The sequence below is a fragment of the Penicillium roqueforti genome (assembly GCF_015533775.1).
Source record: "Penicillium roqueforti strain LCP96 04111 chromosome Unknown scaffold_48, whole genome shotgun sequence".
NCBI classification, from domain to species: Eukaryota; Fungi; Ascomycota; class Eurotiomycetes; order Eurotiales; family Aspergillaceae; genus Penicillium; species Penicillium roqueforti.
Window position 1 is genome coordinate 109,279 of NW_024067612.1, and position 12,979 is coordinate 122,257.

General features: G+C 49.4%; 7 protein-coding genes across 7 annotated transcripts; 4 read left to right on the top strand and 3 right to left on the bottom strand.

The window, feature by feature from the left end:
- Positions 1–386: 386 nt before the first annotated feature.
- On the top strand, positions 387–883 carry LCP9604111_9477 (uncharacterized protein; the record flags this gene model as incomplete). Its single annotated transcript, XM_039077735.1, has 3 exons — positions 387–389; positions 443–673; positions 722–883. The coding sequence occupies 3 exons, from the start codon at positions 387–389 to the stop codon at positions 881–883; spliced, it is 396 nt and encodes a 131-aa protein (XP_038924564.1).
- A 249-nt stretch (positions 884–1,132) lies between these two features.
- Positions 1,133–2,674, top strand: LCP9604111_9478 (class I SAM-dependent methyltransferase; the record flags this gene model as incomplete). Its single annotated transcript, XM_039077736.1, has 11 exons — positions 1,133–1,153; positions 1,198–1,250; positions 1,305–1,361; positions 1,410–1,439; positions 1,492–1,533; positions 1,591–1,666; positions 1,717–1,738; positions 1,819–1,833; positions 1,886–2,072; positions 2,124–2,552; positions 2,602–2,674. The coding sequence occupies 11 exons, from the start codon at positions 1,133–1,135 to the stop codon at positions 2,672–2,674; spliced, it is 1,005 nt and encodes a 334-aa protein (XP_038924565.1).
- A 166-nt stretch (positions 2,675–2,840) lies between these two features.
- On the bottom strand, positions 2,841–4,389 carry LCP9604111_9479 (succinate--CoA ligase subunit beta; the record flags this gene model as incomplete). The annotated part of the gene is made up of 7 exons (XM_039077737.1): positions 2,841–2,936; positions 2,982–3,103; positions 3,150–3,904; positions 3,958–4,054; positions 4,107–4,179; positions 4,230–4,304; positions 4,351–4,389. The coding sequence occupies 7 exons, from the start codon at positions 4,387–4,389 to the stop codon at positions 2,841–2,843; spliced, it is 1,257 nt and encodes a 418-aa protein (XP_038924566.1).
- A 2,177-nt stretch (positions 4,390–6,566) lies between these two features.
- LCP9604111_9480 (putative esterase) lies at positions 6,567–7,659 on the top strand (the record flags this gene model as incomplete). Its single annotated transcript, XM_039077739.1, has 4 exons — positions 6,567–6,857; positions 6,905–6,996; positions 7,054–7,586; positions 7,634–7,659. 4 exons carry the CDS (start codon positions 6,567–6,569, stop codon positions 7,657–7,659), a joined length of 942 nt encoding a protein of 313 aa, XP_038924567.1.
- A 938-nt stretch (positions 7,660–8,597) lies between these two features.
- On the top strand, positions 8,598–9,251 carry LCP9604111_9481 (uncharacterized protein; the record flags this gene model as incomplete). Its single annotated transcript, XM_039077740.1, has 3 exons — positions 8,598–8,874; positions 8,934–9,038; positions 9,094–9,251. The coding sequence occupies 3 exons, from the start codon at positions 8,598–8,600 to the stop codon at positions 9,249–9,251; spliced, it is 540 nt and encodes a 179-aa protein (XP_038924568.1).
- Positions 9,252–9,346: 95 nt separating this feature from the next.
- On the bottom strand, positions 9,347–10,519 carry LCP9604111_9482 (gelsolin family protein; the record flags this gene model as incomplete). The annotated part of the gene is made up of 1 exon (XM_039077741.1): positions 9,347–10,519. The coding sequence occupies one exon, from the start codon at positions 10,517–10,519 to the stop codon at positions 9,347–9,349; it is 1,173 nt and encodes a 390-aa protein (XP_038924569.1).
- An 880-nt stretch (positions 10,520–11,399) lies between these two features.
- On the bottom strand, positions 11,400–11,879 carry LCP9604111_9483 (RNA recognition motif domain-containing protein; the record flags this gene model as incomplete). Its single annotated transcript, XM_039077742.1, has 4 exons — positions 11,400–11,508; positions 11,556–11,662; positions 11,729–11,801; positions 11,860–11,879. The coding sequence occupies 4 exons, from the start codon at positions 11,877–11,879 to the stop codon at positions 11,400–11,402; spliced, it is 309 nt and encodes a 102-aa protein (XP_038924570.1).
- Between the last annotated feature and the right edge of the window lie 1,100 nt (positions 11,880–12,979).

Genomic DNA, 12,979 nt, shown 5'->3' on the forward strand with positions numbered 1-12,979 from the left:
GTTATAGGCCAGTGACACCGTCAACGTCTCGGTGCCTTAGCAGCCTGCTGTACCTTCACAATGAGACTGTGAATGTTTACTCCCATCTCATCCCGGCTATCATAACTTCGCTGGGCAATGGGCTTCTTTACTTTTATTTCACAGCATCTTTTCCGGATGCTACCGGAGTCGATCAGCTTGTTTTTCATATCTATTTGACAACTTCGGTCGTTTGTTTTGGTGTCTCGTCTGCATACCATACTTTTCTTTGCCATTCTGCCCCTTTCAGTGCTTTGTGGGGACGTTTGGATTATGTTGCTATTGTATTCCAGATTCTTGGTTCTTTTGTCTCGGGGATATATATCGGATTCTACTGTGAACCACATCTGCAAAAGCTTTATTGGTCAATGGTTCGTTGATGATCTCACCTTGTCGGTCATCTGACTGAATTTCTGATATACAGATTGGCACTCTTGGCTTCTTGACTGGGTTTGTCGTGGTGCATCCCCGACTTCAGAGCCAAAAGTGGAGACTGTTGCGATTATCAACATTCGTCGCGACGGGACTTTCGGCATTTGCGCCTATCATCCACGCTGCTAGTATCTTCCCCTATGATCAGCTAGATCAACAGGCTGGATTGCGATATTACTACCTTGAAGGGCTAGCCATCGTGATCGGGGTCTTGTTTTATGCGGTGCGTTAATTTCCCAAACTGATGCAGAATTGATCTGATTGGTGGCAGACACATTTCCCGGAGTCGTGGAAACCCGGAAGCTTTGACATTTGGGGATCGTCGCACCAGATATTCCACATCGCCGTGGTCATTGGTGCGACGATTCATTTGTATGGGATTTTGGTTGCTTTCCAGTGGAATTATGAAAATCAGCGATGCCACATTGGTTGAGGAGATGTATTCCAGTAGCTTACCTGTGGACTCCATCCTCCCAGGCTGATAAGGGCTGGCCCATACCCACCTTCCCGGATTGGAAGAAGATCAGCTATACACACATGACAAAGTACATTATGTCGCTAACCCTAACAACAACGTTGAAACTCTATACAGAACTAGCTTAGCTTGGCCGGATGCACCCGATACCCCCGCCCCTTGTCATTTCCACTTGCCACGTTTTTTCTCTTCTAGTCAAAACCCAAAATGGAGGGAAAAATCGCAGTCGTGAGTTGTCTCGTAGTTGCTCGGATCGTATCTAACACGGCCAGGATTCCGATTACTACACTCTGACCAAAGATTGGGAGCCTGAGGACTTTCAGTCGTGAGTTGCGGATATCATTCCCACGGTGTTTTGGCTTTTAACCATATGTATCAGTGAAACCACATCTATCGCCTCGACAATCGCGAAGGGTCGGTTGGAAAATGGCAGACGGTGAGTAGCAGCCTGTGGAGATATGAGCTTTGCTAATAGTATGAGCAGATACCAGGCTATGAAGGAAGATGACTATTGGTCGGTCGCGACGCTTCAATGTAGGAAACTCGAGGCTAATCATAGCATACAGGAGTCCTTCCGATGACCAGCAATTCGAGGCTTTTGAAATTGGGTAAATACTCATTTTTCGTCTTTCGTTCGGTTCAAACAGCTTATCGGTTATACCCAGTCATATGGTTTTTCTCGTGCTAGACCATGACCGAGAGAACCCCCTCCACCACTCTCCCATCGGCAAATCTCCTAAGGTGAGAGAGCGATCTAGATTGATGGCAACCTTTTACTAAGAGTACTCTAGCACATTCTGGACATTGGCACTGGTAAAGGAACATGATCTATGTAATCACCCCACCTATTCTCTCCAATGAACCTCGCTAACATTCACCTAGTGATATGGCAGATATGTATCCATCTGGTACATACCACTTCCTTTCTTTTCTCCTTTGCGCCAGACTAACAAACGTCAGCAACCGTCCGTGGCGTCGACATCTTCCCCCCTCCGGTGACATGGATGCCACCGAACTGCGTACTCGAAGTAGACGATGTCCTCCGCGAATGGACCTGGAGAGAACCATTCGACTTTATCCACATGCGTCTACTGCTAGGAGCATTCACACCCGAGGGATGGGATCAAGTGTACAAACAGTGCTACGAGTGAGTCCCTCCATTTACATTTCCCCTGAACAGTATCTAACTCCTATCCAGCGCTCTTACCCCCGGCGGCTGGATCGAACAAATGGAACTAGACGTGCGAGTGTACAGCGACGACGGCACCCTGAAAGAAGGCGGCGTTCTAGCCTCATGGGGCGATAACTTCATCGGCTGCTCCGAGCGGGCCGGTCACTCCCTCCTAACGCAGGAGACAATGCGGGGCGCAATGGAGAAGGCCGGGTTTGTCGACGTGCAGGAAAAGTTATACAAGATTCCTTTAGGGCCGTGGCCGAAGGATAAGATTCTCAAGGAGGTTGGACAGCTCCAATATGCCCACTGGGTTGCTGCACTGGAGGGCTGGGCTATGTGGCTGCTCACTAAGTTTGGTGCACCTTCGCCTTGGAGTAAAGAGGAGGTTCAGGTTTATCTGTCCAAGGTTCGGGCTGAGTTGAGGAATCCTCGTACTCATGCTTATGAATATGCGTGAGTCTGATATGTTACCCCAGGAGGTTATGTTGCTAATTGTGTTTAGTCGTCGAGTCTGGGGTAGGAAGCCTACGGCGGAAGAACTGGCCAACCCAGTCAAGACCGAGCCTAGTTCCTAAACTAGCATTGAACCGATTACTGTGTTTGCGTTTACCGAGTTCGTTTTGCGAAGCGAGTTTATATTTTGCATGTTTAAGTCCTGAGGCATGTTCGCCTCAGGCTACGACATGATTTTCTACGTATAGTACCAGAATGTGATTAGCTTGTCTGTTATCAATCAATTTGTTAGGATTCAACCCTGGGCGTTTGCTCCACGATCAATTGAGCAGCCTTCTCAAACTCGGCTTCTACAATCAAGTTATCTAACCCAGATCGTTCGACCTGCAATGGAATTAGCCAACTCTCAACAACGAACAGGTTACTGACCAGCTCCAGTCCCTTTTCGGAATTAGTTCCCTGCAACCGAACCACAACCGGACATTTGAAACCACCCATCTCAGCAGCGGCGGCAATAATAGCCTCGGCAATCATGTCACATCGCACGATTCCTGCCCCTGATCAGCTCCATCCCCTATTGTTAACGTGTATACTCACCACCATAGATATTAATCAAAATCCCCTTCACCCGTTCATCATTCTTCAAAACCTCAAAAGCCTTCGCCAAAGCCTCCTTCGTCGCCGCACCGCCAACATCCAAAAAGTTCGCACACTTCCCCCCATACAAACTAATCAAATCATTAGTCGCCATCGCCAACCCAGCCCCATTAACAATATTCCCAATATTCCCCTCTAGCCGCACATAATTCAGCCCCAATTCCGCAAGCCGATGCTCCTCCTCCTGTTCCGGCGCTCGTTCCTCCATCGCAAAAAGCCCAGGCTGTCTATAGCTCGCCGCATTATCAAACCCAAATTTCGCATCCAGACAAACGAACTCACCATCCTCAGTGCGCACCAGTGGATTCAACTCCAGCAACGTCGCGTCTTTCTCCTTGAATAGCTTGAACATCTGCACCAGTATCTGGTGGATATCCCCCATCTCGGAATCCGAGAATCCCAGCTCGGCTTGGAGATACTCGTCGATCTCATCAGTGATACCGGTCGAGAGTCCGAACCGGAGTTTATGCAGCTTGTCGATATTCGACTCGATGTTTGTTCCGCCTGCCGCGGAGATGAGCAGCACGGGCGAGGCTTGCTGGCGGTCGAATGTCATTGCAAAGTAGAATTCCTGCGCGATGGAGATGGCTTTTACGATGTAGAGCTTGTCGACGCAAAGGCCGTCGGCTGGGGTTTGTGCTGTTGTTAGGTAGTACCCGAGCATGTTGGCGGCATTTTTGAAGGCTTCGGTTGGACTGATAGCGGTTTATTAGATTGGTTCGGTGGTTATTTAGGATTGGGAACTCACGACTCGACGTGTCGAACGCCGCTTTGGCCGTCGCTGTTGAATTTGCCTTTGCCGCGGCCGCCTGCTAGGACTTGGGCTTTTATTACCGATGGTCCATCTGTGAATGTTAGTTTTAGGATATGGAATCGAAGAGGATGGTGTGAACTTACTTATAACGGAGACGACATGCTTGGCTTGCTCGGGGGTTGTAACTAGGAATCCCGGTGGAACTGGCAGTTTGAACTAGGTTGTATAAGCATTGAGGTAGGCTGTGTTTGTGAAGGGATACTTACTTCTTGGAGCAGTTTGTGTGAGTGGCTTTCAAGCAGACTCAACTGTCGTACTTGGGCTTTGAGAGGTGCATAGTGCTGCCGATGGTTAGTATCGTTTCAATCACTGCTAGATTGTACGAACCCGTTGGAAGGTGCGCGCGATCGAACGCCAAGCAATCATCGTGAGTTATATCTTTCATGCTAGGGTGTCAGCTGTCAGCTCCAAGACCATTCCGAGGTTCGATTTATGTCTTTTGTGTTATTTGGCGATGACATCAATGTATCGATTTTGGCTAGTTCCTGGGGTTGAGTTTCCGGAAGTTTATTTGATATGACCATCGCTTGACCGTGATGATTTCAAGTATTTTCTTGGTGCAAGTATCGAGAGAGCAGGATGAAGACTTCAATATAGACATGCTCAAGACTATTACATGGCCGAGTCAATTGGTGAGTTCTCGACACTTGATATTGCTCGACGTCAACCGCTAGCAAAATACGTCACTGATATCGAATCTTTCCCTTCTACATCAATTTAATCACAAATCTCATTCCAAATATGGCTTCCTTACAACGAATATCTAATCTCTGACTCCGAGCCTGATATCTCTCTCCCAAGCAACGATACAATAACCTACGCGAGCCACACGAGAGATATACTCTACGGACAGAAGTCGGCGCTAGTGTATACACATGGCCATACCGTGAGGTACTTCATTGTAGTGCACCAGCCGTAATCTGAGCGGAGACTGGATCCTCTGGCTGTCGGTCCGTTCCGGGCCATCGTTCGAAGAGGGCAATCTCCCGAATTCCTCTTGATAAAGCATCCATACGGGATTTCAAGGATAAACAATATCGTGTAAGCGGGGTACAAGGTTCAGGGATTAGCCGTAGCACACATCACATTAATGATAACTCGGCGCATCGCTTGTCAAAAGTGGGGGTGGAATTTTATTCCAGTCGTCCCAAAGTAGTGTGTTGGCAAAACTAGCAGTTTCAGGCTGCGCCGTTTGCTTGGCTTCTCGTATCGGTCCGATGGTAAATTCGCCAGAAGATGGAAATTGGTGAATTGCTTTTTTTGCACATCGTCACGCGACCAAGTCGCACTGACCGCGGGGATGGATGATGCGATCGGCCGCATTGGGGCCATAGCGCTGTCATTGCAGGTTTCGAAGAGCCTCAATCTGTGCGCAAAATTGTGGGAATGTTTCAGGGAAAGTCTTGCTAGAACCTGTTATGGTTCTGGAATTCATTTTTTCTTGAAATGTGGTGTAATTCGTAGTGGCCCAATGGGGATGTGCTTCTCACAGGTAACGAGAAGCCAGTAGTTAAATCCACTAGTTACCTTTCTTTTCTTTGTTAGGCCCCAAATGCTGTATCAATCTAGACATGGTCTATGATGACTGTGTCCGTTGCCTCCGGGTGGCTGCAGGCTATCTCTCTGTCTGAGTAAGACATCTAACCTCGAGCACGGCATCTTACTGTCAAATTGGTCAATTAGTCAAGTCTGTACTCATCTGATCGTTCCCAAAATCTGACAGACACTAGTACCAAGAATGTTTTAGCAGTGTTTCACGAGTACTCCGTATGTTGTATATCGTTTTCTTCCCTTAAATGGAGAAATAAGGCCCCGCTTCTTTGTATGAACCCCGTGCTTTTAGACCTTGACAGCCCTCACGTAAGCGACGGGGCGCATCTTGTCCCGAAATGAGACTTTCAATAGCCTCACGCTAAGAATTGTGTAAGAATACCCGACCGGCCGAGTCGCGGAGAATCATACCCGGGTTCGCCTGGATGTATGCCATGGTCGATGCCTGTAGATAGGTGCCACGCGGGTAATCGGAATGCGCGCAGCGTTCATTCGCCGACACAAATGAAGTCTTGGTTTCGAGACAAGCAATGGACGTATAACCTGATAAGGTTAAACCACGTTGACTTGGGCGAAGGTGGAAATTGCAACGTGGGAGGCTATGCCTATTCGGGCTTAGTCAGGCGTGACCAGCCTCCAAGACACCATTTTCTCCCAATTCAGAGATTTCAATACAAGTTCATATGATATCAGCGCTAGTGACGAGTTAGTGAATGCAAAATGAAATCATACCGAGATCGCCAGGGGTACGCACCACGGAGAATATACACAGCAGGTTTGGCTTATCACCGTGAGGCTTAGATAGGCGATCGCCCCTGAGAGCCCAGCCACCCAGTGGGCCTGACTTGGCCGACGCAGAGTTTCTGGCAAATCAAAAGGCAAAGAAAGCACATCTGATCGCTCGATTCTGACGCTGAATTTTGTTTAGAAATATAAGAAAATGGCCATTTCCTGCTGATGTTCCTGCAAATCTCCCTCAGTCATCCGTCACCATGAGGCAGTCGACACCCATTCTCTGGGTTGTCCAGGCTTGTCTAGTATGGCTGACATTGGTATCGGCATCGCCTGTCGGTTCTCCTGATCTGGTATCGGACGTCGCGCTTCAGGCCCGTGACACCAAGCCGTTTCCACTCCGGATTCTGCCCCTCGGTGCTTCTATCACCATGGGGTACAAATCGCCCGATGGAAATGGATATCGGAAATGGCTTCGACAGCAATTGCGCTATGCGGGGTGGGAGGTGGACATGATTGGTACTATGAAGAATGGTACGATGCATGATAATGTGAGTTACGGTTCTGTTCATCTTAAGAATATATACTGACTCTTCAGGACCACGATGGACACGTCGGCTGGAGAATCGATCGAATAGCTGATCATGCCAAGACGATCATCCCACAACAACCTAATCTAATCCTTCTCAAGTGGGTCTCCGATTGCCGATGCCATCTCCTTGCATGCTAATATGTATATCCCCACAGCGCTGGCACAAACGATGCTCTACAAAACTACAAAGTAAATACCGCCGGCGAGCGGATGGACTCTCTCCTCACCTACCTCTTCGACAACATCCCCAACACAACCATCATCCTATCAACCTTGACATACAACGGAAAGAAGCCGAAACAAGGCGCATCCATCAGCTCGCAATACACGGAACTTGCAGCGAAACGCCGAGCGCAAAACGACAGCCTCGTCTTAGCCGATATGAGCACCTTCATTCGGTATAACCAATTAGTGGATAAGATCCACCCGACAGCCGCGGGCTATGAGGAAATGGCGTCCGTGTGGTGGGCGGCCATCCAACAAGCGGAGAAGGAAGGCCTTCTCAAAGCGCCAAAGACTACCTCTACATATAGTGGTACGATCAGCAAGGCCCGCGAGAAGGCACTCGACGATAGCACTTCAGACCCGGATCTGCCTGCGTACACGGCCCCGGCTCAGCCTACCGTATCACTTGGTAGCGGCTCGCCTCGAGCCGAGTGGCATCTCTGGACTGCGTTCCAGATTATGAGTATGTTCCCTTTCTCCCTGTGTGTTTGACAAGACTAACCTTATCAGTGGGCATTGGTTTCTATATGATATGATGGGACCTGGAACAAATAATCAAAAATAGGCAAAACAATTTAAAACTTACTAAATCGTTCATCCCAGCCTCATAAGAGGCGTGCATAAGTCTAGGCAAATAAGCCATGCTATACCTAACCTAACGAAACCAACCCAATTTCATCACTAACCAACCCCATTAATAGAAGCATATCCTCTTATTAACCTCGGAAGCACGCAGCCTCCCAAGAAAAGCACAAGCAGTCTCCACTATCCTCGGCCTCGAACTCCAACCCTCCCTAACCCTAGACTCTGGCCGACCTCTTCACCTGTCCCCGCAATAGGCTGCGTCGTCCGGATGCCGTGCGCCAGGGTACAGGTCCACCAAATCAGAGGAATAATATAGCCGACATATCGCAGAGGCGCGGCATCCGGGTTAGTGTGGGGTCGCTGTTACCGCGTGGCGCTGTCTTGGAGTGTGGCTGCGATGGGAGTTCTTGACGGGATGTCTATGGGATTGCACCATTTCTAGGCAGATCAGGTTAGTTCTAGTGCTCGGAGGAAGGATGTTGCTGTACGGGGAAGGCCGGGAGTAGCTCTCGGGTGTCTCGTTCTGAATTCTTTTGGGGTGGGTTTGCCGCAAAAGGCCCGGGCGTGTAGCTATCCTTGCATGGATGTCAATGCGCGTTAATCGCATGTAAACTTGATCACATAACTCTCGCCAATGAGATAAATGTAGACGATGGACGTAGAAATCATACAACACACCCGGAATGTGAGCGACAGCAATGTCAACCCGAGAAATTCCCGGCCCCGCGGCCCGGCGACAAAGCTGAACTTCCAACCTGGGACACCATGACATCACCACCTAAGCTCCGAGAATATTATTTCAAGCTCCTACACTTCCGCACCTACAACATCCTCTCTACAGACCTCTAAACCTCCTCCCTCTATCCAATCCCCCCAAACCAAACCCAAAATGGCCGAATCATTCGCTATCCTCCGCCAACGCCGCTCCAACGAGCTAACCAGCCTCGCCAACGAGCACCTCCAACACGACCTCAATGCCGAAGACCGCGACAAGCTCAACGCAGCCTCGAGATCAATCTCCACGTGGACGGCCATTGGGTCCGGCGTCGGTATTACCCTCGGTCTTGTCGCCGCCATCCGCTTCCGCAACTCGCGCAAGGCGTTCTTCTCAGCCATTCGCGCGCAGGATAGACCTACCAAGGTTATGTTTGAGGATGGACGGACTGGTATGTTATTTTGATTGTAATGAAACAAAGATCGGTATTAATTTGTGTCTTGTGTGTAGAGGCTATTCCGGACCTCACGCCGCTGTTGAAGCCTACTACTCTCGGTGATTTCGCGACTTATTTCCTTGCCGCGGCTGGTGGGTTGTTCTTGGGTGGAGAGCTTGGTAAGATTGTCGATCGTATGATGCCGAGTTGAATTGTGCTAATGGAATTCTGTAGGCTTTGCTGGTGGTGTGGCGAAAGGGACGTGGAGTCTCGACGCGGATCCCCAGAGCAAGGAGAGAATTGAGACTGCTTTCAGGAAATTCCGCGCTGATGTGCTGCGGAAACAGGCTGATGCTTTTGATAAGGGGGAGAATAATTCCTATCTCCTCTAGGGAATACATGTAGACATAAATTGGATCTTAGGTGTACACGATTTTGTAAGATGATGTCAGTTATTTTCATTCGCAATGTCACAGTAATATACAAGTTATACCTTCAAAGCCTTCAAGAATGCCGGGCTCTCATAGCCCTGCGCAACCTTCGAAATCGGCGTGAGATACGCCTCGGACGATTCCTGGCTTTCCTGGATCTTCCGAACATAGAATTGCGCAACCTTGAGCCACATCGCCTTCTCACTCGCACTGGCTTCAGACCCCTGCCAAACCCAGAGTCTGTTCCCAGCATCGTAAAGGAAGACATCTTTACCATCCAAGTCAGACCGGTCAACCCGCCCATCCTTAACAAGATCAAGCGACAAGTCCCCAGCAGCATCACTGAGTCTGAACAGCCTGCGCGAGCGAACACCCTCATCAACATCCTTCTTCGCAAAGCGCCCAGGTCTAGCCGCCTCCAACGTCGACGGCGCGACATCCCTCCCACCCAGCAAATCAACAAAGATCTTCGACCTCGACTCCAGCTGCGACAGCACCTCAACATCAACATGCTTCGCCTGCGTCATATCATTAACCACCTGCGCCGCCTTCGCCTTCTCCATCGGACTACACTTCCTCCCCTGCCAAACCCAGATCTTATCCCCCTTATCCAAAACAAACACATCATTCTCATCCAGACTCTGCCATGTCGGCTCGACCTCATGCACGATCAACGAATCCACACGCGCAATGCCTGGGTGTTTAAAGATACGCAGTAACGTCAGAACATCCTCCCGCGGCTCGTGTTCGACATGCGTGAATCCCGAGCGCACACCACCAGACCGGACCGCGTAATTCCGGAACAAAGCAAGGAACTCGTCAGAAGGGTGTTCCTGCACCTCCCGATGCTGCGTCGCCACGCCGTGCAGGAACTCGTCCAGCTCGGCGGTCTTGTAAGCCGCGACGCCGGCTTCGTCTTGTGTGGTCTTGCTACCGAGCCAGAAGAAGATGTCGTAGGCGAGCTTGGTGTCGACCTTGTACGTGTGCAGCACGATGAAGCTGTCGCCGTCGTAGAACTGCCCGGTTTTGGATTTCGGCCACGGGATTACTTGGAAGTTCTCGATGCGCCAGATGCTCAGGCCGGGTTCTTGGGGGAGGTCTTGCCAGGCGGGTTCGGTGAGGGCGGAGTTGTACTTCACGCGGTGGTCGATGTCGCTGCCGATTAGCTCGACGTTGCTGTCTTTGATGTCGTATTCTTTTGGGTGGATGAGGCCTTCGTGGGGTGCCATGGTTGCGATTGGTGTCTGGTAGCTGTGTTGTGTATGATACAATTAGAGCTGAGGTGAGTGTTGATAAATGATAAAGTGATGATAGCGGTGGGTCCATGGGGCTGAGCCGCGGGGCATCATTTTTTGGGAGCAATTGGCCAATGACGTCGGGAATGTTCGAGCTACTATTTTTAGTCAGTGCAACAGACGTGATGCTATGTTTACATGAGGCTGGTAGCTGTGGGAGAGGCTGGATAGAGGGCGCAGTAGGCGTTTGAGCCACCATCGTGGCATGTCAGAAGAGATTTTTCATATTTTCGTCATCCGTTGGTCCATCTGAGTCTGATTTCAATTCAGAAAGTGCTGGTGACAGCTACAGCTGGATATTAGGAAGAGCTCATAGATTGAACAGCGAGGTTCATTTGAGTGGACAAAATGGAAGCCGACGATACCAACGTGTCATGCTATGCCCTGACGAAATTTTCAGCAGAAATTTCATGCGCGAGAGGACACGCAGCAATGTATCCCACCTTTGGGGCTAGGTCGAGGTGATATCACTAATAGATGTACTCCGCACAAGATGCTACATTGATCAAGTTTAATCCCAAGTCCTGCAGCTTGCATCAAGTCAAGTCAGAGAATTCTCAAATCCTCATTTACAAATAAAAACCAATTGGTGTAAATCAGTGCACGAATCGATCGGCTCTGAACTGAAATTCCAAATGTCCTGAGGTATATGAAACACCGAGGGAAAATAGTATCTACTTCTCATAACTCTAGTAACTGCTCGTGCCTGATTTCCCAGACGCACAAAGCACCGTTACCAACGCTAAGCGTCAATATGTCACGTTTTTTCTCGCTCGCATAACCATCGCGCACTTTTCCATATCACTGATCACGTTTACCAACGGCCACCACCGGCACCGCCGGCACCACCGCCGCCACCGAAGCCACCACCACCGCTGGGGCGGGCGTTGGCGAGGTTGACGCGGATGCGACGACCATCGAGACTGGATTGTATTAGCTGTGTTCGTAGTATGGAGGAGGGATAACATACTCCTGCTCGTTAAGAGCGTTGATGGCAGCCTCGGCCTCCTCAGCGGAAGAGAAGGTGACGAAGCCGAATCCACGGGAGCGACCAGTCTCACGGTCAACCATGACGATCTAGAGATGGAACATTAGTGTCTTGTTCCGAAGCAAAAATTGGAAATTTGTGGATTTTTCACGTACAGAGTCGACAATGTTGCCGTACTCACCGAAGGCCGCGCGCAGCGACTCGTCGCTGGTGTGCCATGAAAGGTTTCTAGTAGGACTGTCAGTATAACGCGTCCAGCATCGGAATTTGATGGTTTTGGACATACCCGACGTAGATCTTAGACATTTTGAAAGAAAGTGGGAGTCACGAGGTGTTGATGAAGAGAATTAAAAGATGCGGGGCATCTGAGGAGATATAGGGCCTTCGTGGCGGTGAGAGGCAAAATTCATTCGCCCCGCATAAAAAAGTGAGCACGTATTGCCAGGAGGCGAAGGAGCAGACTCTGCCGGATAGACCAGCTCATTCAATGCCATTTTGAGATTGGTCTAATTCTAAGCATTCTGCCAGATTACTATTCCCCAATGGAGTCTCCCACATAGGTAGCTACATATGATCTGGTCTTCCTGGACGCAATGGCAGAATTTCTAGCGAACAATGGCCTGACGGTACTGGAACCCGACAGAACTACCTTACTACTGTATGATCAACAGACCTGATCTTCTTACTAAGATGGATCATGCATTCGAGCATGGAGCCACAGCGCCACCATCTAGACCGGTAGGATGAGGTACAGAAGTGGATATGGTCAAGTCAATCTTGCATACGCCTCCGATGGAAGATACATCCGTATGCTAAAAAACAGCTTCCCTACAATTCTCCACCATCTATCTGCACGAGCAAAAACAAAAACATACAACAGTGAGGATTCGCTGGTGGTCACCCACCCAACTACTAACTCACCGGCGTGTGGCTTGAGTACGGCTGAGCGGACGGGAAGCCCTATTTTCCACACCCTATGGTCGTATGTACTTGGTATAGCACTGGAGGAGAAGATATAATAGCTGATAACTAAAAACTATAGCCGTGGGTGGGATAGTAACACGGCTTATGTCTCATCGTTACCATTGGGTCAGGTGACCTCTACGCCTATATGCCATATGGTCATAGCGTCGGATAGATAGATACGTTAAGTGCTCTCATGTCTCGTAAAGCTTCATTTCCAAAAAGTTACTCCATACTCCGTATATTGTATAGAGTTCCATAATGGGGCCTAAGATCAACCTGGTATTGCTATATTTCATTCACACCGAGAAAAAAAGAACAAAAAACATACAACAGTGAGGATTCGCTGGTGGTCACCCACCCAACTACTAACTCACCGGCGTGTGGCTTAAGTACGGCTGAGCGGACGGGAAGCCCTGTTTTCCACACCCTATGGTCGTATG